Source organism: Centrocercus urophasianus, unplaced genomic scaffold (genome assembly GCF_019232065.1).
Source record: "Centrocercus urophasianus isolate 14NV4802_14NV808 unplaced genomic scaffold, USGS_Curo_1.0 seq_16, whole genome shotgun sequence".
Classification (NCBI taxonomy): Eukaryota; Metazoa; Chordata; class Aves; order Galliformes; family Phasianidae; genus Centrocercus; species Centrocercus urophasianus.
This window is the reverse complement of record NW_024884711.1, coordinates 8,917,892-8,944,447: the sequence shown is the minus strand read 5'-3', so window position 1 is coordinate 8,944,447 and position 26,556 is coordinate 8,917,892. Positions and strand designations below refer to the sequence as shown.

Sequence of the window (26,556 nt, the reverse complement as noted above, 5' to 3'; positions counted from 1 at the left end):
TGCACGGTCATTTGCTAAATTCTGGACAATTTAATGCATGGAGTTTAATATCCCTTCCAAAATGTTCGTTGTTGTGTCTTGGGCTATTCTTTTAGTTATCTCTCTTTTTCGGTAGCCTGGTGTAGTCTTCACCTTGTGGCCATCACCTAGCAATGAAATCTACAGCTTGTCTCTAAAATTCTGGAGAAAAATCCACCTTTTAGTTTTGTTTTCATCATGAGACAAAGCGATCCGAATGATCTATCTATGTTATCTTCATCATTAATTACTTTGATATTGTATCATGTGCCAAAGGGAAACAAAGTCAAATGTTAGCAGTTCTTCCCTTAGCAGGACATTTCTTTCTGGGCCTTTAATCATTGTTATCACCCTTCTCAGAGGTCCTATTTACTATAAAATGCGCCTCGAGAGAAGTGAACAGTACTGGACACTGCATTTGAACTTTGATTGCAACATTATACAATAGTACTGTGTCTCTCATCTCGTTCATCTCCCTTCACACATCTTCTAGACACTCGCATTCTTCAACCTGCCTAGTAGATTACACTAGTTTTTCTTGCCCTCAATTAATTCCTAGAAATAAATAAAAGGCAGCAGAACAGGCTAACTTCATAAATCTTTATCTAATACTAGCAAGCCATTAGACCCATGTGTAAATACTCCATCTGTTCCCAAAGAAACCACAGCATTTTCTACATTGTGTCAGCATCTACTGTAATATTTCCACTCTTGGAGATTTCTTGAGTTTTCTCCAAAGATCCCATATGTCTGCTTCTTCCTTTCTCTCCCCAAAGAAAAGCAAAGAAAATATGCAACATGCACAGAAAAATGAGAATGGCAGCAGTCCCTACAGGAAACTGTATCCCCTTCATCATCAGTTGAAATTGACCTATTTTAGGAAAGAGGTCTAAAATCAGAGCAGACTACTAACGGCTCAATAATAAGCAAGGACAGTATGGAAGCTTCCAGCACTGTTCCTTGTTGTACCTTTGTCTTTTTCAAGCAACTGTTTCCTCCTAGCAATCTGGCACATTAATATCTGTGACCTAGATTTCAGTTTATATTTCACCTGGTTAGTGTGTGGAAACTCCAGGGAACTTAAGGGGGACCAGCATAACCATTCCTTGCAGACTTGGCTCAAGCAAAATTCACCTTGAAGTCCTTGTATGCTTTGCCTCAGCGGAGACTGTACGGCTCACAAATATTACTCTGATGCTCTGACTGTTGCTAATATGATTATGTGCTAAAGAGTTTAATTGGAAATTGTCTAGTTGGCTAGGAAGGAAAAACGGAGAGGGGTGTGTGTGTGGGAGGAACACATTTGAAACATATTTGAAAATGCCAACTGGCTTTGCTTTGTTTGGAGCTGGTCAGGCAGAACGGTGGCACTGTGCAGCTAATCAGTGGCTCCTTCTCCTCCAGAGAACAGCCAGCTCACACTTGGCACACATGCAGCCCAGCTGAATACCCTTGTGTTTGCTTCTTCTCTTGGCAGAAGTGAAAGAGTATGAGCCCCCGTTTGGTTCTAAAGTGCGAGAACATCCCTGCGTGGAAAGCATGAAGGACAATGTCCTAAGAGACAGAGGGCGACCTGAGATCCCCAGCTCCTGGCTCAACCATCAGGTAAGAGCACTGCAGAACCCATCTAGCTGCTGCCCAAAGCCTGAGCGTTAAGTCTGTGTCCTGCTCAGCAAGAGAGGCCTCTCTTTTTGCACTCGTTGCTCTGTCACATAGTGACACTGGTGCTGCCCATTGTTCAGACACCACAGTGCTCTGCACCATGCCTGCTCCCAGATCCCCATGGATTTCTGCTGCCCACCAGTGTAATTTGAAAGCGACCAAATTAAAACTAAAAATAATAGAAACCTGAGACCCCACAGTCATCCAGACAGCCACAGAATAATTAGGGCCTTAAAGTACACTGTGTGCAGGCTCTGAAAGGTCAAAGAGAGCAGCTTTACACACGGGTTCCATCAGCAGAGAAAACAAATCTCAGCACTTTACCACAGAGAAAAGTAATACTGGCATCCCAGCTGTTGACAGGTTTAGGAAAATAGGAAGTGAGTCGTCAGCAACTCGGTTTGTTTTTATTCAGGGCAGTGTAGTGACAGTCATTGGCATGTTGGGAAGCACTCTGTCAGCTTTCTCTGTTCTTACACATCATGGTGGCACTTCCTAGGCGATAGATGCAGCCCAATTTCTCAGTAGCTGAAGCTGAATGGAAAAGAGCCAAAGGCATGCATTCCTTAACTTTTGCTCTGAGCGGTTTTATCAGAAGAGATAAAATGAGAAACATATCAGAGAAGTGAGGCTTGGTCATTCCACTTATCAGTGAAATATGTTGAGTGGTCTTTATGGACAAAAGGAAAGTATCACAAACATTTATAAAAGCCCAGGCAACCAAGACCAGCTGATATTTCCATAAAGAGCCTTTTTTTTCATTCTAGTTGAAATGTTAAAATTATAGTCTAACCTTTAATTAGGAAAGTCCATGTGAGTGGCTGTAATCAGTCAGTCCTCCAACCAGGAGCAACACATCTGCTGCCTGATGACTGCGACAGAGTGCATGCCGTTCCTGGACCTGTCATCTGCAATGAGCAGGACTATTAAGGAGCAATGCTCTCACTGGGGAGGAGAGCTGTGTTTTGAGGGACATCTGAAGAACTGATATTGCCAGTACTGAAAGGCCTTTGACATTTCTAGGATCTATAGCTACAGCTATCTTCTAACCTATCTGTTGAGCTGGGAAGGTGAGGTTACATTGATGCTCATCTGTATCGAGTAGAAGACTGCAATTTTTTTTTTTTAATTATGTATGAACAGGTAGAAGTCATCAGGAGTTGACTACAGCTGTTTGTTTTCCCCAAAGGCAAAAGGACGTCCAACCCAGTAGTGAACGTGTGAGACTTTAGAAGAGCCCAGTTAACAAAGCAGGAAAGAATCCTGAGCCAGGTCACTGGGGAGCAAAAAAAAAAGTTGAAGAAAATGCTTAAAATTAGGAACAGTGTGAGAACATTTCTGAGAATATTCCAAAGTCATGGTCTTAACGTGTCAAAAAAAAAATAAAGAGAACCGATTAGGGAAATAGAAGAACAACAGGAAGATCTGTAGTCAGTAGACTTGAGGTCAGTAAGTTTTCTCCAATGCAAAAGGAAATCTAACTTAGTATCAGTCCATCACTTACTGTGCTGCTTATGCTAAGGCAGAGGCAGAAGTTGTTGGCAAACATTTCTGTTCTGCATTTGGGAAGAGTCAGATGACATACATGTAGTAGAAGATGGCAAAGGCACCGATGAAGCAGAAGTCATTGACGCTTAGAGCAGGCCATGGGTAACGTTAAGTGGCCCAGAGACCTGTGTGCATTCAGGGCTGAACTCCTTCAGGCATTACATGGCATGGCAGCAGGAGCAGCAACGTGGCTGGTTGTGCCTTGTCGAGGGAGCACCAGCAGCTCCTTGTGTGTGTTAGGCTCAGGGTCCTAGCAGTGCTGGCAGTTGGTGCCCAGCACAGGACGTCCTGCCAGCTGGGATGTGCTGCCTGCGTTTGTGTGTAACTGGAGTGGGCACAGCTGGCTCCAGGAGGGCTCAATTAGGAGTCTAAGGCAGGAAGTGAATGCCTGATAACACCCTCCCAGGACATTTAGTGAAGGTAGATTTAATTCCCTTTGTCTGAATCCCTTCAGCGTTTCACGTTGCGCTATCTACAACTCAGTGACGCATGGGCTTCAGCAGGGCTGTGACAGTTTGCAGCAGCTGAGGATCTGCTTTGAACTCCACTGAAGTTGCTTTTACTGTAATAGCTCTTCCATATTCATTTCCTCCCTCTGCAGTCGTGTTTTCGTAATGAACTCATTATTCATCGTGATAAAATTCTGGAATGGATTTACATATTACATTTTTTTCCCCTTAATGAGATCTGTTGCACTATTGATTTCAAGTTAATGTTTAATATTTAATTTAATTTACTGCTTGTAATTTCAATGTCATCAGAAAACTAATGTTATTTGTATACAGACAGTAACGTTCTGCTATTAACATTGACATCAGTCAACATCACAATTAGGTAAATTATGCAATTAATGTAGTGTTGTGAAATGTTATTTTTTTAAATAAGAAGTTTAAGATAAATCCCGCTTAATGGGCTTCTAGTGTCATAAAGCAAAGCACACAATTTCCTGGCAAATACCTCATGTTTACAAAATGCATTACGAAGATGCAACTGTTTTTTTGCTCCTGTAAACATGTGCATCAGCATTGAAATGAAGGTTAAATAGTTACATCTGTGAGTGACATGTGTTTAAGTGTTTGTGGGACTGCGGCCCATATTTGCACACAGTTTTAGTTTGTCTGTGGAGAATTCATAAAGGCTGATGTCAGGCTTGATATTGCTGGCAATCAGAATTCTGTCAAAAACAAAAAAAACAACAACACAAATAGGATTCAGCCATGCGGAGGGATGGGTTGAGTGGGAAGTTGTTATTCAGCTGTTCTGATTGTATTTATTAGACCAAAAACGACTTGATTCTACTGGTCCAAACCAAAAAGTGGAGGTTTGGAGGAGGGAGGGTAGCGAGGCTGGGGAATAGGTTGCCCAGAGATGTGGTTGATTCCTTGTCCCTGGAGACTTTTAAGGCTGGATCAAGCCCTGAGCAACCTGATCTAGCTGTGCACATCCCTGTTCATTGCAGGGGAGCTGGACTGCATGGCCTTTAAAGGTCCTTTTCAATTCTAAGGATTCTGGGATTCTGTGTCTAGAAATGGCATTACCGGTCATTGGAGCCAGTGGACGTAAGGTTGTAGGGTTTCTTTAAAAAGAAAGCATACCATGTCCCCATTTCAATGACAGCAGAGCCCACTGAGCACCTCTGGGACCAGTTCTGTCACCGCAGGCACACCAACGGTCCTCTAGGCTTCCGAGGACACCGAAGCCGGCTCTTATGAGCACGCACCGGCGGTGGCTCGATGGCTGTCCCCACCACAGTGCTCTCTCTGTGCTCTCCACAGGGCATCCAGATGGTGTGTGAGACCCTCATTGAGTGCTGGGACCACGACCCCGAGGCTCGGCTCACGGCGCAGTGCGTGGCGGAGCGCTTCAGTGAGTTCAAGCACCACGACAAGCTCTCAGGGAGAAGCTGTTCAGAGGAGAAGATCCCCGAGGACGGCTCCGTGACCACCGCCAAGTAGCACGCACCCAAGAGCTCCGAAATGGAGGGAGGTTACTCCTAAGCACGTTACCTTGGCAGAGGAAGAAGTCACGATCGGTGCCTTGACTTGCTTCCTGGAGGACTGAGGCTGTCACTACTCCCTTTGAGCTGTGGCTCTGGGCAGGGAGATGTATGCATGGGAGTTAAAAGCCAGGGAGTGGGTGTTGTACTCCAGCATTGGCAGCCGGCGTCATGTCATAGGAGGAGCTAAGTCTGTTAGCACTTCCTCAGGAAATGAGATTTGAGAATAGCCAATAACATTATGCACTTTAATAATGCCTGTATATAACTATGAAATTGCTATTTTTATATATATATACATATATATTAAAAATGTCTGTGTATGTATATATCTATCTATATATCTGTAAACAGCCATGATCTGAAGAAAAGAGTTTAAAAAATGCTTGCAGGAAATTACCTGTGCATTAGAGATCCCTCCCCATTGGGAAAGCGCCCGGGGAGACTGGTGTATCGGGACACTAGCGATTGTGCACTAAGCACTCTGCCAAAAAGATAGGAACAAGGAGCAATAAGAGGATGGCTTTGAAGCATGTGCTGCACACACCCAGCTGTGGCCCAGGAGACGACAGTTGCAGCAGCAGTCTCACAGCAAGGAGACAGATCTGGCTTTGCAGTTGTAACTACACGCTCCTGCCTGCAGTGTTTTTGGGAAGATTCGGGGATGTCTTTGCCCTCTTGCCTTAACCCCAAGGTCCTCACAGCCTCCCATAGTGGGAGGGAGCGTGAGGAGGTTTGGTCCCACCACCTGTGTTTCCATGCAGAGGTCATTAGTGTTATGTCTTTATTGCTTTGAGTTCATGCTGCTTGCAAGCAGGTTGCAAAATAGCAGCGGGATGAGATTTTTCCCTTCCTCCCTTCCTGACCCTCAAACCGCACCAAGTCCAGCAGTAATCCAAGCAGATGTTTTATATTTGCTCTGCATTCTGAACACAGACTGTGCTTATTTTTTCCCTTTTCCTTTTACCTTAATTGCGTTGCTGTGAGAACAAATAACTTTTTCCTAGTACAGCATATCTAATTGCTTGACATACCACAGCCTGACTGTTCCATGCTTTCTAGAGAAAAGCAAGAGACAACACCCAGTGCCTTTGCTTTCACACAAGGACCTTAGAAATGAGGGAAGGCTCCATGGCATCAGGTTCATGGCATATCCTGCCCTCTTCTCTGCAGGGTAGTGGGAATTTAATTATCCAGGCAGTTGACATGTGTAAACTTATACAAATGACAGCAGTGCGTTTTATAATTCTGACGATTCTGTCTTCAGGAGTTCTGCAGTGATGTTTCACTTTTTTCTTCCCTTGGCATGTGTTTGGGAACTGTTGAACCACTGATTGATCACCTGAGGTGAGCACTGAGTCAGCCATGGAGCACAGGTGAAGGCAATTCAGCTGTGTGATGGAAGGGGTGGAGCCTGGCTGCACCTCTCCTAGACCCCATTTAAAGGCTGACTGCCACTGGGGAAGGGTCTTTTTCTGGAGATTACTTTCTTCGGAGTTTTTTCTGTGAGCCTAGGACACGGGTGAGCATTTTCATTTATTTTTTATTATCCCCTTTCCACTGTGATAATCCTTCTAGTTACATGACCTGTAAAATACTAACTGTGCCACTCTGCTAATTGTACTTGTCGATTGTGCAGCATGTAAGCGGGCTGTGGAAACCAGGAGTTGAGCACAGAGCAGTCCCACACAGGTCTGCATCAGGTGCAATTCACTGAACATCTTTGACAGATAAACTTTGATATTAATCTAGAAGATATTGCCAAGTTAGTAGGAATCATGCTTGTTTAAATAGGAACTCAGACTGACTTGCAGTGAGAAGTACTTCGTTTCAAATGGTATTGTATCCCCGTTCATTTTGTTTTAACTGAACTGCTCAGAAATATTTAAACAAAGAGCAAAATCTTAGCAACTACAACAGGATTCAGAGGACACTGTGTCAAACTGAAGGGGAGAGGGATTTGCATTTCCAAAAAAAAAAAAAAAAAAAAAAAAAAGCAAGGAAAATGATGCAGCTGCTGCAGGGCCACTGCCATCTAGCGAGGCGCAGCTGTGTGCTGCACAGCAGGACTGGGGGGCTGAGGGCAGCCATGGCTGCTTTCTCTCCCTCCACCCAACTGAAGGTCAGGGAATGGCATCCAGAGGTTACTGACAGTACTGACACATTTATTTCCTATTTTTTGTTGTTGTTTTTTCTTGGTTTTATTTTGTTTGTTGTTGTTTTGTTGTTTTTTTTACTACAACATGTAAAGGGATTTTTTTAAAATTCTCTTAAGGAATACTTCACCTGTACATCATGTATGAAATAGGGATGTGAATGTTATATACTCTTCTTTATCAAATGTTTCAAGCACTTAACTTGCTTTGTAAACAGTGTTTGGGGGCTTTTTGTTCTTATTGTTTTATATAAATCAAATGTTTATTGCTGCAAATAAAATAACACCAACTCAAATTTGTCTTTCATCTCTGGAGCATCTAGAATAAGGAGGAGGCTCTTGCAAAAATGATCCCTGTCCTAAAAGGATTTATTCTCATCCCTTTTCACCAGATGCCCGGATGTCCAGCTGCCGCTGCACGTGTCCCTCTGTGCTGCTGTCTTGTCTGGAGAGCATCAGCAAAGGGATGCAGTGGCCATTCCTTCACCATGTAAAACCATCTCTGGTCACGGGCAGGGGACAGAAACAGGCTCACAGCTGACTCCTATTGTCAACTCAAGCGCAGGTAAGGTCTTTGTTAATCCTCTGCTCTTTTGGGTCCGGTATTAAAGTGAGCTAGAAGACAGTGCACTAAATCTGTGTCACAGGGAAGAGTGTGATTAATGTGTTTGTGCCACACGGCTTCAGTGCTGTGCTCAGTGTTCAGCCAGCCACCCCTCCTGTGCAGGGCATGCACAGAGCACGAGAAACCAATGATATGAGAAGAGCTGCCAGCCCCAAAAAATGTTTTTGCTGAGAGCTGCGGCTGTTCAGCTTGGACATTGAAGGGGGACTGTAAGGAAGGAGATGGACACTTTAGGAGGGTCTGTTATGACAGGACAAGGGGAAAATTGGTTTAACTGAAAGAGAGGAGACTTAGATTGGATATAAGGAAGAAGTTTTTCACTGGCACAGGCTGCTCAGAGATGTGGTGGCTGCCCCATCCCTGGACGCACTCAAGATCAGGCTGGACCAGGCTTTGGGCAACCTGATGTAGCTGTATGCATCCCTGTTCATTGCAGGGGGGTTGGGCTAGATGGCCTTTAAGAGCCCTTTCCAACTCAAACGACTGCATGCTTGTATGATTTATTTCCAGCAGAGTCCTGCCTAGTGTCAGAGTGCCCTGCCCTAGTCGTGGCTCTGCCCTACTCACCCCTCACCACTGCTGGCTGTGCACTGTGCAAAGATCGTCAAGCCCTGACATCCTGTTTAGGTTGGATTAAAGTCAATGTCTTTCTGGTGTGACAGGGCAAACGAGTGGTGCAGAAACAAATACAAATTGTATTAAAAAATGGAGCAGGCAAACTACAGAGGCCTTTCAGAGTATTCAACTACAGAGTTGAATACACAACATCTGTGAAATAAAGTATGCTACCTATCATTAATTTTTCATTTTTTTGGTTAAGTCATTTGCCCTCTTTCTCATCCTCAGTAGGGTATTCAATACTTTTCTCTAAGCAGCTCTTGAAAGGTATAGTCCTAGAATCAATCACAGAGTCATATAATAATCACAAAGTCATAGAATCAATCCCAGTCACAGAATGGCTTGAGGTGGAAGGGACCTTAAAAATCATTCAATTCAACCCCTGTGTATGTCAATCAGAATATTAGCACCAGGGCACACAAAAGCTGTTCTTGGGGTTGCTACTGACCCGTGCAGTGGTCTAAGCAGGGATGGCCAGAATCCTAGCACAGGCTGGCTCTGTGTTACCAGTTTGCACAACTCCCAGTGCAGTAGGGATTTCACTCCTGCTTGACAATCTCCAGCTGTTAATGGAAAAGCCACAAACAGTGAAAAAAATCATGCCCCAGCTCCTGAGGGGAAAAAAACAACAAGAGAGATATTAAAGTATCATTATTCTGAATGCTCCTGGAAACAAACTGGGCTGTGTGTCCAGCACCTGCAACAGTGTCCTCTTGTAACGCCAGCTGTGCTGGGACCCAAAGGCTCCCTTTGCTTTCAGAGGAACACTGATTAATTTATTTCCTGAGCCCTAACTCCTTCTCTTGCTTTTTTGCTTTTTTGCTTTTTTGCTTTTTTGCTTTTTTGCTTTTTTGCTTTTTTGCTTTTTTGCTTTTTTTTTTAATGTTGCGGTTGTTACAAAACACTGCCTATGGCAATTTTTCCCTCCAGCCACAAAGAAGATGGAACAAAGCCTGCTCCAATCCTTCTGCCTGTGGCTCCTGAATGCCGTTTGGCTGCATTCATACCACCTTTATTACTTGGAAAAAATTCCTGCAAGTGGGCTCATGCCACGTGCGTGGTCAGAAGGCTCTGGTGGTTGCCAAAAACAGCATAGGTGTAAGTGTTGCACCCTGCTGCAGGATGCTGGTGTGCTTTCAGGCATATGTGTGTTCCTGGGAGCACCCAGGGCCCACCAGGCCCCTTTGTCCTGAGCCTGTGGTGTGCCCTGCTGGCTGCCCAGAGCCCATCGGCCCACAGTGCCCATAGCAGCTCCCACCCAGCTGTGACCTCAGGCAGCTGAGAGGCCGTAATCCTGGGCAGGAAGCTGAGGACAAAGCCAGCGGTTTGTTGAAACACAGCCAAATTGAGAGGCTCCTAGGAGGGCCGAGCCCAGGAAATAGATTTAAATCTGTTGAATAATGAATGCTCTGAGCACCATCTAATCACTTCATGAAGAGGCAAAGGCAAAAGTCAGCTCATAAATTATCTGCTGTGGAGTATTTTCTTGGTTTTAATGAGGACAAACCAATCTCTTTGGACAGTTGCATTTATGTAGCTAAAGCCTTGAAAAAATAAAGCGGTCAACTGATTGAGGAGGCAGGGTTGAACACAATGCTCCTCAGACAAGCTGACATTGAAACCCACAGAGACAAGATCCCTGATACTTCTGCCCAGCTTCAGCCTTCCCTTGGCTATCTTAGAATCATAGAATGGCCTGGGTTGAAAAGGACCTCAACGATCATCTAGTTTCAACCCCCCCTGCTATGTGCAGAGTCACCAATCACCAGAGTGGGCTGCCCAGAGCCACATCCAGCCTGGCCTTGAGTGCCTCCAGGGATGGGGCATCCACAGCAGTCTTGGGAGGGGCTGATAGCACTTCACTTTTTTCTCCTACATTTCAGAAAAGTTTTCATCTGGAAGACGAATAAACATCTGTCTGTCTGCCTGTATGCCCAGTCCTTATATGCTGATTTTCCTGTAAATGTATGTAAAGACAAAGAGGGCTTCTGCAACGATCCATCCAGGTTGCTCTGACCATCCTGTACAATAAGATCATAAATACATCAATATTAAATTGGAATGCACGCACTGGCAGTGTATGAAGAATGCCTCCCAGACTTGAAGATTCAGCAATTGCTGTGAAAATACGAGGCCTGCTCAGGGCTGCTTCTGAATCATTGTGACAATCACTTGAAAATCACTTAAAGTGAAACACCATTTTTAAAAGAGCAAAGCCTTTTTGTACAGGGTGTATGAATGCCTGCAGTGACAAAAACAGCATTTTGTCTTTCTTTGCTCTAACCACACTGAACTGAAGGCTCCCAGGGAAAGGCTCTAGTGAGAAAACCCAGAGGGCAGCTGCTCCCAGCCCCAGGAGGAAGCACTGTGTGTGATGCTGCTCCAAAGGGCTGCCCCAAGGAGACTACATGGGTTCACACAGCACATCCCATCCATAGCAAAAGCACTCAGCCAGTGGAAGCTGCAGCTGCTGGCACTTGCAGCCAGTGCTGTTTCTGAAGGGTGAGCTTTTCTCCTTGGGTGAAATTGAATCCAGGGAGCGATCCTCTTCAACCAAGGTGCTTGCTGTCCATTATCCGTACGGTGTTCTTGGAGGCAGAAGGCAGCTATAGCTTTAATTAGCTAAAAGGTTTTGAGCAGGATATAAATTTCATCCCAGGACTTTTAATTTTTCAGCTGTTAAGCTTTGCACTCTTTCACACAGACATCCTCATGCTTTTGCTGCAGCTAACCCCCCCCGTGATGACCAGAAGCAGCATTTCCTCCATACTCCGATGTCACAAACACTTCAGCATTGTCAGCGAGGAGGAGTCTGCAAAAGCATCATGCAGGGGATTAGACTGACATCTTCCTTGGGATGCTCTGAATGGCACAGCAAAATGCTCCCGTGTTTCAAGGCATTAACAGCATCTCCCACCGAGAATGGGGCATTCAGCCCAAGTGCTTCTAAAGAGGATATATGTCTTATTAAATAAGGAAAAGAAGAAGGCAAGTTCATTTCACTGCAGGAGTGTTAACATTTGTGAATGCACGTCTTGAATTCACTTATGGAAGGGTAGCTTTTAAGAAACCAATCTTAACAAATCCAAAGGAAATGGAAAAAAAGAATTTAAATTAACTTACTTCATCCATTTATAAATTGTTTAGGTTAATCACAGAAAACCAAACAGGATTCGGCTGTACTTAAACACAGCCTTTGCTCTTGTATAAACTGTTTATTATATCCATGACACACAACCAGACGAAATTCATTCCTGAGCTGGGGAACAGTCTAATTTGGTTTTATTAGGTTTAGAGAAAAACATTTTGGCAGAAGATCCACTTTAGAATGTAAAATATTTTCATATTTTTCTCAAGAAAATTCTCCTGAAAGAGATGCAGCAGTTTCTCTCCTACATCTCTGGATAAGTAAGTTGGTCCAAAGAACAAAACAGGGCAAGCTTTTCCCTGGGCTTTTCTCTCCATGACTGCAAAGGAAACCACCAGAGAACCAGGGCTCTTAAAACAGGCACAGAAAGGACCTCTTTTTTTAATGTCTCATGCAAGTATCTGAGGAAATAGCCCTCCTACAATGTCATCTAATCAAGCTAAGTACTCCAGGATGGGAGCAGTGGCCTTCTCTTCCAGTTCTGGTGTTTTAGGAAGGAACACATAAAAACATCATAGAAAAGAAAAGCCTTCAGGGAGAACTTCACAGTGGCAAGGAAATGTGGCTGAAAAAGCCAAAATGTTTGGTACTTATGTGGTTGTACCAGCCTTCTTTCAAGGGTGGATCTGTTCATGGACAACCTGATTGAGCTGTGCATGTCCCTGTTCATTGCAGAGGAGTTGGACTAGATGGCCTTTGAAGGTCTCTTCCAACTCTAAGGATCTATGACTCTTTCAAGCTACAATCAGGCAATTAAAGACCATTTTTTAAAGCTAGCACAGGGTAACAGCAGCATAGAAAATTTTACACGTATTGTATTGTTTCAAACCTGCTGAGCTGGGTGAAATTCCTCCTCCTCCTGGTTTCCAAAAAGAATTAGCAGAAGCAATTTTAGATCCCTTCGTGCTTATCTTTGCACTTGTCCAGGGTAAAAGTCAGCATGGAGTCATCACGGTTTGGTTTCCTGCTGAGCAGTATCCCTTGTAAATGGAGAAGATACAGTAAACATCTTGAGTTGTGAAAGGCTTTCAACATTGCCTCACATGCCATTCTTGTTAGCAAACGAAGGAACTGTTGTCTAAATTCAAGTAAGGAGTGGGCGCAAATCTGGCTTGAAAGACATAATAATTACCATGTACATCCCTGTGAGCTTCTCAGCACTGCTCCACAGTGACCTGGGTCTGTTGCCGCTCAGTGAAACAGTAGCCTAGGTGATGGGCTGGAACACGTGCTTATTAAATTTGCAACCAACCTCCATATCTAATACTAGACCAGGCTGCCCAGGACCCCATCCAATCTGGCCTTGAACACCTCCAGGGACAGGGCATCCACAACTTCTCTGGGCAGCTGTTCCAGCACCGCACCACTCTCATAGTAAAAAACTTCCCTCTGACATCCAACCTAAATCTTCCCTCCTTCAACTTCAAATGTTTCCCCTTATCCTGCTGTTATCTACCCTTGTAAAAAGCTGACTCCCCTCCTTGTTTATAGGCTCCCTTTAGGTACTGCAAGGGGTACATACAATCATCTGAACATCGAGAAAAACCCATGGCTGAGACAGAGAAGGCAAACACCACTCCAAGATACAACCCTGAATGTTGCTTTTGGTCCACATTTCAATCTTCCCCTTTCTGCTATGCTGACATTTTCCCCATGATGCCAAATACAGAAGATCTCCCTGCAAATAAACTGTATTTTGCAAGTACAAGAGAGAGTACAGAATCAGAGAAATAGCAAAAAAAAAAATCCTTCCTACCTGGAACAAGAAGAGCAGACTGGATAACGCTATGGCTGCCAGTGCCAGTGTCAGCCCATTCCAAGGAGTCACTTCCCAGAATGACTGGTGGGGTGAAAGCTTCTTGGAAGAGCAGCTTTGTGCAAAGGACAGTACAGAGCACATGGTCCCAAAAGCAGATGCTCTGTTCCATGGGCCTCTGCTCTTTCATGGCAAATCTTCTCATCATACTTTCCGTTTGTGAGAAGTTCTGTAGAAATTATTGCTGTCTGAGTTACTTACAATAAAGAAATTACTTCATTAAAACAGAACGTGCTCAGCAGACTTTGAAAGGCCCATGCCCATCACCTTCTGTCACTTGCCTTTTGTGATCAATTGTACCTTGAACGTACGTGAGCTTACAGTGGTCATCTCTGGTGGACTTCTTTCAACATTGCCCTTCCAGTTTCACTTTATCCTGTTACACACAGAGCCATTACCATTTTACAAGGTGTGGTGTTTTCTTTAAGGTCTCCTCTGTTATCAGTGGGTGGACTGTGATATTTTGGGGCAGATGGCTGCAGTGTCAGGGGACACAAAAGTTCTGTAGTGATTCTATATAATGGCTGCTATCATCTCACCATACTGTGCCTGCGCCGCTTTGCAGAGCATTCACGTAAATTAGATTTTAGCAAGGGTTAATTGTTCCCATTACCCATTGTTTCCTACTGTGGGTTTGCCTTGAAACCTTTGACGTTCTCTTTATTGTACCTCTCGCTGTGCAAATTTCCTTGTTTTGTTTTGTTTCTCAAAGTAATTTTTAGATGATTATTGTGTAGTTACAGAATTAGAGTAATAACATCTAATTGTACATCTGAAGCAAAACCATGTAATTGTGGGAGACTACGTTCAAGTTAAAGGAAGAAAACCTCTCTGCCAGGGCTTCTCATGGTTTGCACAGTGCATTTGCCAGACAGCGTCGCTTCGACTGCACCTAACCTGCAATTAGCATGTACAATTGCATTATTTCAGGATGTAACAGTAGCTACTGCACTAAATACAGCATCTATGAACTCAAATGATGTATCAGCATTTAGTAGTTCTGCCAAAGGAAGAAGGGCCGTCATGTCAGTGGGCCTTACCTAGAACAGATTTCCTGGATGAGCACACTTTGCTCTCCTGCTGATTGCCCATAAGCAGCCAACAGGGAAGAAAGGCCATGCAGGGTTGGAGCAGTTGAAAACTGGGCATTAAAATTACACTTCTAGTGTACCTCTGGCTTTTTGCAGAGCTTGTATGTGATACAATAGGAGACAGCAAACTGAGCATTAAATATTGCTGAATTCTCCTCCTCTGTATTCAACATTTCGTATCAGTTTTGTGTGTTTGTTTTTTAAGTCTGATCACGCAACTCAAGGATTTAAAAATAAAAATAATTTGAGCGTGATTGAATGCTGAGATCTGTGTGTATGAAGAAATCTTGGACACATAACAGGGGGTTTTGCAAATTCTTACATGGTGTTCTTTAAGGGTCGAATGTTATTTGGAAAGCATCTTAATACATCATTGGCTGATACAAATGAAAATACATTCCAGTTCAGTCTTACAGACACACAGATAAACCTGATCTTCAGCATGAGCCTTGAGTAGATAAACTGAGATGTTCTGAGTGACAAACTACTGATACGGAAATGAAACATCCCAATCCAGCAAGGGTTTCCAGTTAAATCAGTGGGAGTCAGAAGCACTAAAATCATACAAAGCAGACTCTATTGATTATTAATCTCTATCAATCTTTCACAGGAAATTGTATTGGAAGTCCTGAAAGCAAGACTGCTAGCTTCAGGCACGATGATTTGTGAGTGACGTTGCACATGGATCCAGCACAAAATGCCTGAAGTTCTCAGAAGATGCATCCATGTAACTGACAGCAATAACTACCTCAGCATCCCTGCTAAGTATTTACTTTCTTTCCTAAAGCTCCGTATTGAAAAAAGATTATTAAAAGTAGACACATAAAATTTAAAAAACAAACAAACAAACAAATCAGCCAGTGGATCTGTTTCTACACTGATTTATACTTGTTCTCCACTACCTTCACAATTGGCTGAGCATCCTGAGAGATGTAACTCAGTAACTAAGAGTGGGAGAGAGCTCATGGGCCAGTCCCATGTAGTTTAAAAGAAAAAAAAAAAAGCCATTTCTGCAAAAATAATTTAGCTTCTGCATTTGAAAGCGAGAGCAAGATAAATGGTGACACATTTTCATCCAAGATGTTTATTAAAGATGATAAGGGCACAGCACACAGACAAACCACATCCTGAAGCATGGTTAAGCTAGGTTTCACATTCTAAAGCTGTGCAGGCAGCTTGCTGTTTCTCCATCTGGAGAGCTCATTGGTACCTCTCTTGTACACATCTCTGCAGTTTTAAATCGAGAAATTACAAACACAGCCTACATTTATATGGGTGTCATTTACTTCACTTTTTATTAAAATCATCAGCTACAAAATAGCCATTTCGAACATCCCAATCCTAAATAAGCAACTATGAAAAAAATTACAATAGTCCTGAAATGAGACCACAATGGACGTGGTAAGGGGTCAGAAACACAAGAAGATACAGAGACATCAGAGAAGGCACTCACATCACACTGAAAGGTTAAACCATACCTTTGAAAACATCAGTGCACTTGTTGATCTGAGACACACTTTCTGCAAACATTGAAAAAGTTCCATTTTCCCCTCATTTAAAAAAAGAACTATAGCCACTACTGACACAGGAGAAACTGCTACTTCAACCCAACACATGACAGAAGTCCCACAGTACCTGGAAACAGAAAAATGTGCTGACATGGAAAGAAACAACACTTTTTTGATAGTAGTGGTGTCACAAAGCACTAGGTCAAATTCTCAGCTGACAGCAAGTGACACACTTCCTCTGAGTCAAAAAATTAAGTACTCACCAAGACTCTGGATAACAGTAAAAGAATCCTGACAGTATTCTCTTTCCCTTCAAGGACAAAAAAGAAAAAGTGAAGGGTTAACAGTCCTATCTACCTTCAGAAGCAACAGCGAAGTCATCGCATCCATCCAGCAGCCCTTGACATGCTCTGCACTCCACCCAGAGTGGTTGAGAGGCTAAATAAGCTTTGTGGGCCCTGCATTTAGTTATGTGCTTTACAAAACCATAACAACCGGTATACCCAGAAGCACTAGATAGTAAATGATAAAGCATTCTGCGAATATTACAGTGCAGAATCAAGGGGCCATGTTGTGCCATTTATTTTTATGTTAATATCAATGTGGAGTTCAGCTTAATATCCAGTGACTCGCTGTAATAGCAACAGAATAATCACTTCCAGGACACTGTTAAGGACATCTGTCAAGTTCTGCAGATTTGACTCCTCCTTCTATCTGCTGCTCTGACAGTGTGACCTCCTAGGTTATCATGACCCTGCTAAACTTTCCATACCATCATCCTGGAGGTGGGAAGTAGGAATGTCACGCGATGTTGGATCCTAGCATAACGTGAGAAATGAAAACATAAAAGCATTGTGTTTAAAGACAACTTTCATCAACACATTACAGCAGAAAGATCTGCATTGGTCAGTGCTACCTCAAAAACAAAATAAGGAACATCAAAACAATAAGGTAAGTAGGTGTTAATCAGATGATGAAACATGTTATTTTCATTAGTCTGCTGCAAGAAATTCACTCCAAGAAATACATCTCTAGCTTTACAAAGCTGCCCCTTTTATATCTAGAATGACAACAAATCAAAAGGATACTATAATTCTTAACACAAAGTTTAGAACTTAACTTTGCAACATAAGATTAACAAAAGATACTCGATGGCTCCCATCATAAAAACAGGTAGGCTATCACTGATCACCTCCACGTTGATTTCAGTGCCAAAGTATAAATTATACACTGATAACGTAAAATCAAGTCATCTCACATCTAATATAGGCAAATACAGACTGACGATGAAAACTATCACTTTTCTACATGTTTAACATATAGTTGCCAAGTTTAAAAATACATATCCTTCAGGTACATATACTTGTTTTTTTCATCTGTTATAATTTTAAAGTGCATCTAAATCCATTAAATAAATATTTATGCTTTAAATATAGTTCAGAAATTGTAACTATAACCAAAGAGGTAAGAATTTCTGACACTTCCAATATTCTCAGCACTGCTATTGCAGTGTAGGCAATGTTGGCAAACAGTGACCAGGCCCAACCATTTGATTTTACAGAACCACAAGTCGTTTAGGTTGGAAGGGACCTTAAGAGGTCATCTAGCTCTATTGTCTCAAAGCAAGGTCAGTGTTGACTTCTTGGGGCTTTGTCCAGCCAGGTCCTGCTAACCTCAAGGATGGTGACAGCACAGCCTTGCCAGGCCCTTGTTCTGCTGCCTGCAGTAGTGCTCACAGTGGGAAATCTGGGCAATTCACCTAATTGTTCCTCGAGGACAACTGAGTTCCTTGAGGAACTCTTCAATGAAGTTCACAATTTCCAGTCTTATCAGTGTAAATATCAGCCGGGTCTGTACTCTTAAATTCATACCAAACTAAAATATTGACAAAGTAGACAGAGTACTAATGAGCGTTTTAAAGCTCACTGAGCTAAATTCGCTACTAACAGTAACTTCAGAGGAATATTGCCTGCCTATATAAGCAATCAGTCCGAGCTACGCAGGCACCCCATGAATAGCAGCCCTCTCTGGGATAAAGACACCATTTTCAGAAGTGCTCCCTGCTCTAGGAAACACTTCCCAGAATGGCCGTGGTGCTGCAGGCACTGCCTTGTCCCAGCTTCCATCAGCAAATACTTTCCTGTGGAGGGGAATTCTACCTGCAAAACTCTGAACGTCACAATGTTAAATGATAGTTTCCAAACTATACGTCAAGCTTTTTACTACCTTTCACACAATAGCACCAGAGCACTGCTGCCATTCTGTCTCCATAATCATCACACACAAGCAGTGCCCGGTGCTGTAGAGTTACAGCTACAAGTCCTTGGCAAGCAGTTCTATCTCATCCAGCAAGAAGTCCATGTCCTCTCGACTCACTTGTGGGCTGATCACCACCTGGCGGAAGAAGTTGACTTTGCCTTGGTTAGGCTGGTACCCAAGCATCATGCTGCCCTTCTTCATCATCCTTTCTTTAACTACAGGAGCAACCTGAAAACAGAGAAACAAAAGTGTTGTTGTTACCCTAAGGAATACAGCAGATCTGTACAGGAACTGTTTTGTGCCTTAAGAAGCTTTTTTGAAGCGCCTGAGTTTTGCAGCCTGTGGCTGCCTCCCAGCTGCCTGCCCCAAGAAATATTACAGTTCAAACCTTAAGACTTAGAGGCAGATTGTTCACTGAAACCCTTAAGTTCTGGGACTCCTGGGAGAACCAAAGCAAAATCTAAACCCCTCAAAAGCCCACTGCTCGCAGCGTTCATCTGCCACATGGGAAAGCTCAGGTTAATGTCTGTAGGCCCTAGATTTAGAGAAAAGGCTTGAGCTCAGAACATCAGCTGCAGCTGGTTAATGGTACACTTTATCTCCTTGTGCTAACTAGCCTAAGCCTGACTACTTTCACTTCTGGGCCCTTCAGCTGCCACACCTGCAAAGCAGCTCTCTCTAGAGGACACTCTCCATTAAACTCGTGTGAACTTTGAGCTGCCAGAGAAGTCAGAGCAATGCACTATTAGGGAGAAGTCCTGATCCCAGAGGTTAAGGTTTCATCTTTAGATTTACAATGAAAGTAACATTTGGCTACACCACTTGTATGCAATGGGACAAAATAGGTGTCTCAGAATTGAACAAACTATAAGGAAGATTGGAAGAGTCAAGTCCTTGTAGTTGAGTACTCGATCTCATCCCAGCAGGGCTATTAACCTCGTCCAATTAATCTTGTGCTTAACTTTAAGCATATGAGTAGTTCTTCTGTGTTCTCATGCCTGAAATAAGTCATAAACTTAAATGCACTGCTTGATTAAGTACTCTATTCCTTGGAAGACAGAATTGAAACAAGTAATAGTTTTAAAAATGTGCTGCATTTTAATATATTACTAATAATACTAATGCATTTCAGAACAGTTTATTCCTTTGCATCCTTTTGTGACAGTTTGACTTTGAACAAAACAAATAAGTATAGGACCTAACCTTGACTTTTGCATTAATTCATTTCAGCTCTAGAAGTTAGTGCTGGAAAATACCACCAGATCTGCAAAAGAAAAATGATGGTGCCAACCATGCCTTAATAGCTCTGTTTTTACATGGCATGTCATAGTGAGCAGCTTCCATATAGTTTGCTTAGATAGAAACGTCTCCAGTTTTCTACACTAACAGCCCGAATTTCCATATTTGCTGAATGGTGTGTCTATATTATCACTGTTTCAAAATGCATATTGAATTCAGAGGGGGAATGCTCATGGTTCTAACTTAATTTACCTCTCTGAAATAACTTCGTCTTTGTGACAAAGCTACGTGTTTTATTTAGTGTTTGTTTCAAACCCTGAGAGTGATGGAGTTAGTAATTCTAATTAAAGTCTACAGTGTGGCATCAGTATGAATTATGCACCTGAGAGCAATGAATACTCTTCAGAATGCAATCTGCAACCAGAAGTTTGGTTTTTTTGCATAGTGCTGCAAGCAAAAATTAAGTAGTAGTTTATGAAAGCAGTTCTGATAAACATTTGGGAAACAGATAACAGTAAGAACAGAAAGATTCAACATTACAGCAGAAACGTTAAGATGCATACCATGATACCTTCACTCACATCCAATAGCACCTCCACTGTACAACCTAATGTTGGGTTCTGGGTGTGCCTCCTACATAAAGATCCTAGTGAAAGCTAGCAATAAAATCACAATTCTACCGTATATCTGCAACATGTGCATCATTTAGAAATAGAATTCATCAAATTTATCCATATACCATGGAAAGAACACTATCTCCCACCTGGATTTCTGTCTGCCTGGAAAATGATTCAAGGATTCTTCTGTTCTCTTGTTTTGCAGCTCCAAATTACAGAATCATAAAATCCTTAGAGCTGAAAGGGACATTTAAAGGTCATCTAGGCCCAACTCTCCTGCAATAAACAGGGACTCCTACAGCTAGACAAAGTTGCTCCAAATCCAGTCCAGCCTGGCTTTGAATGTGTCCAAGGACAGGGCATCCACCACCTCTCTGGGCAACCTGTGCCTGTGCCTCACCACCCTCACTGTAGAAGTCTTTTTCCTTATATCTAACCCAAACATACTCTCTTTAACCTTGAAACCTATCACAACAGTCCCTGCTAAAGAGTCTGTCCCATTCTTTCTTACAGCCCCCCTTCCAATACTGAAAGGCTGCTCTCAGGTCACTTTGAAGTCTCCTCTTCTCCAAGCTGAACAGCCCCAGCTCTCAGCCTGTTCTTGTAGGGGAGGTGTTCCACCCCTCGGACCATTTCTGTGGCCCTCCTCTGGACATTCTCCAACAGCTCCATGTCTCTCCTGTACTGAGGACTCCACATCTGGATGCAGTACTACAGGTACTACCAGCACAGAGTAGATGGGCAGGATCACCTCCCTCACCCTGCTGGTCACACTTCTTTTGATGCAGCCCAGGATATGCTCGGCTTTCTGGGTTGCAAGGGCACACTGCTGGCTCACGTCCAGCTCGTCATCCACCAGCACCCCCAGGTCCTTTTTGGCAGGCTGCACTTAGCCATTTCATCCCCCAGTTTGTGTTGGGAGGGGAGGTTACCTCAACCCAGGTGCAAGACCCTGAAATCTGAATCACATCAGATTAACCTCATTTAGTCTACGCTAAAGCAAAATACAAACCCAAAACACAAACAAACAAGCAAAAAAAACAATAATCCCCAGCAACTGGAGTTCTGCTTGGATAGAGATGGATGTTATTTTGCATGCGACAGACCTTTTTGTCTGCAGCAAGTATGCAACTTGCTAAACACTCCATTTCAGATCAAATATTCCAAACTGCACCCCAACAAATCACTGAATACATCACTGTACAGTGGCAAAATACGGGTTCTGCAATTGTTTTTGCACAACTTGCCAGTTGGTTGAGTCAAAAGGAAAGACTCTTGGTTGGGAATGCCCAGGCTATGCACACCACCATACAGCTCTGTGACACCATTCAGTCTTAAACACTGAATAACTCAGCAACAACAGAAGTTCTACTTCTCCTGCAGTTTGTGTGTGTTGAACCCAATAACAGCACATGAGGTAACTAAAAGCTCTACTCTTCCATTCTTATTCACACCACTGTGGGCTGAGGTAACAATGACACAGTGACAGTACTCAGAAGCCATCATGCCCAGCAGGTTTCATACTGAGCACCATATTGACACAGAAAAGAAAAAAAACCTCCTTTATCCCTGCCCTTGACAAGAACCCCCATGTGACATCTAGTCATGGAATAAAGGCAGTACAAGTGCAAAGGGAAAAGTGAATTCTTAATATATTTTCTCAAGCTCTTCTTTAAGATTCAAATCCCTATGGCAACTTTTAGCCTTTATTGATGTTCCATCAGAGTTATTTCATCTTTTGTATCATCCTATTGATTCTCTTCATCTCAACATCCAGTGCTCCGCAATCCATCATCCCCAGATGTACAGTAGCACAAATGGAGACCATGAAAGCAAAAACATATAGAGCTCCAGCAATATCAGGGGCTGTAAATATACTGCATTTCAGTTGGTCTTCTCTCATGGAGAGGGAAGGTAGAAAATCTCATTTTCATTATCTCAGTCATTATGTCATTCACCCTCCACATGAATGAAGTTGTCCTCTTAATATTTGTTTTGAAGTGCATCCCACCCTTTCTGAAGGCAAAACAAACTCATCCTACTTAAAAAGAAAACAAACCTAAACTAATCTAGAAACTATCTTGCAGGGTTATTTTTGGAAAGGTGTTCCATTAAGTATTTTGCATGTTCTATTTGGTAATTTGATGCAGTCACTGTAACAAAACTGTTGTGAATCCTGATCACAGTAAGCAACAGAATATAAGCACAAATGCTTAAGTATGTGTTTCACAAAAGAGTCATTAAATGATGCATAGAGGCTAAGGCTGGGACTTGAGGAGCACTGGGTCTGACTGCTAAGTGAAAGTAAAGGCAGCTACCGATTCGCTGCAGAAAAATCAGACCTATATAGAACTAATTACCTAGTGAGGAGTTCAATGAGTTCAATTCCCACTGAAGTCAATGAGAACTGAGGATGTTCAAATATCAGAAAGAGCTGCACAGCCCCACTCAGGATAGGTTCCTAGGAAAGCAATTTAGTGAGAGCAAGATTGCTTCACCAGTCCAATTATTTTTACAACGAAACTTACTTCAAATTGTAAACCTAATTCTTTATGTTGCCTGTCACTGGAACAGTCTCGGAATTTTAAGTGTAATGTATCCTGAAACTTAAATTCTCTTCTCTCCTTTGTTCTCCTCACCCTGGAGATTACTATTTAAAAAGATCACTTCAGTGATGCTTTAGCTACCAGACATGCCAGAAAGGTGAGGAGGAAGCACAGTGAGCAGAAGGTCCTCCTCCAGCAGGGCTGCTACAACAGGAGACCCACAGGATGGACCTGTGCATCATGGCCTCCCTCTGCAGACCTACATAGGGGGTTTAATCTCATGCTGCCTGGATTCCTCCTTTTTATAGCAGAGGTTTTATGAGCTGTAGCAACAAGGACATAGTGGTTTGGATCCTTCTCTGTTTACCTGCATGACGGGATAATCTCTTCCCCTACTCCCTGCCAGCACTCAACTGAGCCGTAAACACCAGAAAATTTTAGCCTAAATTAAAGCTGTTCCCATCAAGAATCCAGACTGCAGCTGACCCATACATACACTCATGTGGAAGGTGCCTTCCCAGCTTGCATACACACACACACACACACACACACACACACACACAGTGTGATGAACAGCAAGGGCCACCAAGGACACTGCAGCTGGAGTATCCACACGTACCAGGAAGATGGGAAAAGCAATATATGCCCCTCTCTGCATCTCAAGCATCCTTGAGAAGAGCAGTTCTGTGCAACTATACTACAGGGTGATGCCTTAAAAGCATCTGTGCGACCCACAATTGACTCCTCAGATGTAATTAATGCAGGTCTCTCCAATACTCAAAGAATTCCCACCAAGTTCAGGCCACAATCATGCCTCAGCAGCTATCAAGGTCTGATTCATCAACAGGGCTGAGCACTTTCTCAGCAAGAAAAACAGAAGCCTTGTGTCTCCAAGAGTTAGTTCCCAAGTCTGGATGCTTAAAATCCTTTCAGAGTATTTGATGAAATCCCTATTTGAGATCATTTATTCTTCTGCAGGTAGTAAGGCCTCCAAAACATTCTCACCATGTCATGTAAACATGGTTCTTAAGCTAAGATAATTTCCTAGCATATGGATTTAATGTGCAAGGAAAATCTCCAAAGCAGTTCTGTTGAATAGATGATATTTTTGCCCCAGCACTCATGTCACAGTATAAGGCCTTTGATGTCATTCACTATAAGCTGTCTCATGTTGAACAGTGGATGTTTAGAACTGACTTGTAGAAGTTCATTCTCAATTAAAAAGAAAAGCAGCAACAAAGAAAAAGCCCACAGATGCTTAGCTTTGTTAAAACCACACAATCTCATTAACTTCTAAACTATACAGCCCCCAATTACAAGCGTATAGTTTAATTCCTACATTCAGTTCAAAAGAAGAACAAAGGAGGATGTAACATACAGCTTCTGTTCACGAGACAAACCCACTGGGTTCCCAACACCACCTGTGCTAATGCTGCTGGGTATGGACAGCCAAATAAGTTGTCCTAAGGAGGACGAGAATTTCCCAAGTTAGGCTACCTTGTTCATCTTGCTTAACTAAACCAAGGAAACGGACTGGTTTTTATCAGCTTCTTATTCTTGTGCTCTAGTGCTGTCTCTGGCAGCTGCAGTTAATAGATACCTTGAAAGGGCAAGAAAGCTCAGACATGTCCTACCTTGGATATGAATTTCTTTATCAATGCATTCCCTTAATCAGTAATGGATATATTTTAATTAATGGATATATTTTAATTTTTTTTGCACCTAATCCAGTATTTTCAAACTGTCCCATCACAAATGATTTTCTGTACCCCTAGAACTGTACTTCTGCTACCTGAGTGCTACCCACACTGCTATAACACTCACAGACTCCAACCATGGTGGTCTAGCCATTTCAGTTACTGACATAACACAACAGCTTTTCCAAACCATGGACAGTATCTTAAAATTCTGTACTGTGCTCAGTGTTGGCTTAAAAAAAAAAAAAGTAAGCTACTAAGCAATGAATTTACAAGAAGACGTTGACTGAAGGAGAAAAACATATACATTTAGCAGTTGGTACCACTGAAAACATAGCATTAGCTAGAAAAATAGAGAAACCAGAAAAGTGTAGTTTTCTGAATTTTAAAAACAAAAGTATTTGGAACAGTTGTTTCAAAACCATGTTTTCAATGGAAAATTGGACCATTTTTATTGCAGGGAGTATAAAAGAACTGAGGAAACTTAAACCAAGCAAATTGCCTCATTTCAGTACATCTCAAAACAAAAAATTATTTTTGCCTGACTAAAAACAAAAATTCCTTTCAATCTCTTAGTTCAATGGCCAAACCAAAAAATCCATTATTTGCACAGCCATAAATATGTAGAGTCAAAAGTGCTGACACTGCTTAACTAAAACATCTGTAGAATTTTTGCCCCTAGAAAAGACGAAGTATGAGGAATTTTGTGGGATTGCGTGTTTCGTCAGCAAAAATTGGCTGGGAAGTGCATGTGAATAGCTTTAAGTAGTATGGTTGACTCTAATCTCGCTAGCCTAGCAAGTACTGCAAAGTCAGAATGTACCTGTGAAAACTAGTGTTAATAATGGCAAATTTTATCAGCAGCATTTTTCTGAGAGCTCCCAGTTCACCACGCACCCATCCAACACAATTCTGAAGAGCTCCTCCAGCTCCTGGCAGCAGTAACTCACAGTCACATAAACCATTCTACTCCTTCCGAAAACATTTCAGAATTGCCACTGAAATGGAAGCAGAATGCAATTAGCTAAATTTCCTCCTTCCTTTTTCAGGTGGCGGTTTGCAAAAAGCCTTTACTAGAGAAAACTACACTTGCAGTAAATCAATAACCTTTCTAGGGATCCACGAAAGCAGGCTAGACATTGTTGGAAGGATAGCAGTGTATTAGCAGATCAAACTATTTCTCTTCCTCAAATACAGCCTTTATGAAACTTTCAGAGGTACTGAATGCTACACTAGAAATTGGCAGAAGAGATGCAGCTAGAAGACAAAAAAAAAACCCAAACCATTCCCTTTTGTACAAAGTGGAAACATTCTCATGATTTCACATAAATGGAAACCATATTTTGTGTTCTTGCCTCAATTATTTCTTGCAATAAAAGACAACTTTATACAGAACAGTCTCTCCCATTTGACCACAAAAATTCATTCTGACTACCCCAGAAGGGGCAAATTTCTATTTGGAAGCTCATGGTTTTTACTTAAAAGGTGACTTGTTGGCTATTCAAAGTCTGACAAGTTAAGCTTCCTGCAAGAAACGACAAGTTCAGACTCATGCAAATTCATAACTAAACAACTATGGCTCAGCAATTACAATAAAAAGTAAACAAAAATTCAACCCATTTAAGTACTTGGACACAATTTTAAACTTGTATATATTGCCTACTAAATTCAATGTGTCTTTACAATGTGTCTGTCTTATCTGGCTTGAAGAATAGCAAAGTAGTTGTAGAACTGGATAGACTCAACAAACAGGACTGGTCCTTAACCCAGCCAGAGAATGTTTGGGTTGTCTCAAACAAATGACTCAATCTCTTTTGGGTGACATGCTTCTTCCCTTCACAAGGAGCTTCTTTAGGGCAGTAAGGCCTCTCTGTGTTCACAGATCTATTGTAATTGACTCTGATACCTCATAGGTGCTCTGTATGCTGGTATGGTATTTATTTTTGTGCAAACAGGTCTCAAACATCTGTCACAGCACACCCACCTCCTTTCCCAGTGAGTGCAGAAAATAAT

General features: G+C 42.4%; 2 protein-coding genes across 12 annotated transcripts in view; one reads left to right on the top strand and one right to left on the bottom strand.

Annotated features, from left to right (window-relative positions):
* Positions 1 to 6,624, top strand: part of TGFBR2 (transforming growth factor beta receptor 2) — a 30,802-nt gene extending 24,178 nt beyond the window's left edge. For all 3 annotated transcript variants that reach the window (XM_042816567.1, XM_042816569.1, XM_042816568.1), the window contains exons 5-6: positions 1,496 to 1,623; positions 5,004 to 6,624. In XM_042816567.1, coding sequence (XP_042672501.1) covers positions 1,496 to 1,623; positions 5,004 to 5,183 — 308 coding nt within the window. In that variant the 3' untranslated portion in view covers positions 5,184 to 6,624. The remainder of the gene's footprint in view (positions 1 to 1,495; positions 1,624 to 5,003) is intronic.
* Positions 6,625 to 15,686: 9,062 nt separating this feature from the next.
* GADL1 (glutamate decarboxylase like 1) overlaps positions 15,687 to 26,556 on the bottom strand; it is a 249,377-nt gene continuing 238,507 nt past the window's right edge. For all 9 annotated transcript variants that reach the window (XM_042816576.1, XM_042816571.1, XM_042816573.1 and 6 more), the window contains one exon: positions 15,687 to 18,672. In XM_042816576.1, the coding sequence (XP_042672510.1) occupies positions 18,499 to 18,672 (174 nt within the window). In that variant the 3' untranslated portion in view covers positions 15,687 to 18,498. The remainder of the gene's footprint in view (positions 18,673 to 26,556) is intronic.